We start from the raw sequence: 1,699 nt of genomic DNA on the forward strand, positions 1-1,699 counted from the left end.
GAGGAGTAATAGCCATCATATAATGAGGTCAGTGACTCAGGGTCAATTACTGTTTTGACTCTGATTCTGCTAAAACTTCCCTCCTTTATATAGTGAAATTAAGAGGCAGGTACTAGCATGCATGTGGTTGAGTCTTGTGCAATGAGCTTGCCCAGGCCTGCCCTTGCATAATTTATTGCTGTCATGCATGTGCTTGCCCTGTTAAATAAACACCCAACCCACGTAAAATGCAGTGACTCAGCATTTTTTACCCTTTTCCCCTCTTAAAACAGCATTTATTTTTAAACACAATTCATGTATGTACTATTCAGTTTAATTATGTAATAATTGTATCATAGTTAAGATTATCTTATAATAAAATGTGTTATGCTGAATTATATGTACAATGTATATGTGACTCCATGCATGTACATGTACCTTACCTTATATGGGAGCTAGGGGTTGGGTGACAAATAGTAATTGTCTTTACTTGTGGTTATGTATAATACATACATAGTGTCATACAAAAGAATTGTCAAGCATAGCATAATGTTAATAAATATGTGTGTATAAATTGTATGTACTCATACTTGCTCTCTCTCACTTCCTTCTCCTCCCTTCCTCTATTGGCTGTTATTAGTTTGACATTAATAATTCTTAATAATTGTGACGCATAATACTAAAATGAAATTGTTGTGTTTAATGTAAACGAAATGAGAAATACATGTACATGCATGTATAATATTACTAGTTGAGAGGTCAGCTTAGGCAGTATCCTCCTCTTCCTCCTCCTCATCTTGATCCTCATCCCTAAGAGACAAAGGGCAGAGAAAAATTACTCTTTCCCTTCTTTCTCCCTTTGTCTCTTCCTCCATCCTCTTATACATGTACATGTACATGTATGTTACCTTGTTTTTTTACCTTGTTTCTTGTTTCTTTGTGTTGTTATTTAAAGCCTATAATTTAATATTTTAGATGTAGCATGCAATGTTATACATGTATCTCAGTAATTTACAGCAATTATTTCTTTTAAAAGATTACTGGATTCTTTGCTGCTTTTGACTTGTTGTTTGTACTATAAATGTAAAGGTGTACATGTTATAGAAAGCATTGTTATTTACTGCAATCAGCATCAGAATAGTATGTGTGACGCCCATCAAGACCATGAATACAAGTGCAATTATTGCAATAACTTTAATATTAAGATAAATGATCATAAAACATGCATCAAATTAGTAAAGTTCTTACCTAGCTCAGCTGACTCCATCTCTTTGGCTTAGAGTAGACTATAATGTACTGCATGCAGGCTGCACCTTTTATAGATACAGCCAAACCCCTCCATTATTAGCCTGCATAGGGGACTAACATGGTTAAAGTAGGCAGAGTTTGCACAGACCCAACTGAAGTATTTTATGGGAAGACACTCCTTCCTTCTTGAACTGAGTCCTCATATATGACCCCCCTCTTGCCACATGTTATGAAGATATACATGCACATATATATAATTTTGCTTCCATGCCTTGATGTTTTTGTGTCTCTCTCTCCCTCACTCTCTCTATTCCTCCTTTTTATAGCATGTTTACTTATGATGCACATGTATGTATGTACATAAAAGCCATGTGCATAAATGTATATAAATGGTTAATAGCCATGTATTCATGTATAAACTAACACTGTACACATGCATAGAATGACATTAGGTATAGGTATATGCGTATAT

At 34.7% G+C, this 1,699-nt stretch overlaps 1 protein-coding gene across 1 annotated transcript in view; it reads left to right on the forward strand.

The window, feature by feature from the left end:
* The window catches only part of LOC109582706 (uncharacterized), a 4,647-nt gene extending 4,118 nt beyond the window's left edge, over positions 1 to 529 (forward strand). Inside the window, exon 5 of the mRNA XM_019997585.1 lies at positions 497 to 529. Coding sequence (XP_019853144.1) covers positions 497 to 529 — 33 coding nt within the window. The remainder of the gene's footprint in view (positions 1 to 496) is intronic.
* The last annotated feature ends 1,170 nt before the right edge of the window (positions 530 to 1,699 follow it).

Source organism: Amphimedon queenslandica, unplaced genomic scaffold (assembly GCF_000090795.2).
Source record: "Amphimedon queenslandica unplaced genomic scaffold, v1.1 AMPQUscaffold_13362, whole genome shotgun sequence".
NCBI classification, from domain to species: Eukaryota; Metazoa; Porifera; class Demospongiae; order Haplosclerida; family Niphatidae; genus Amphimedon; species Amphimedon queenslandica.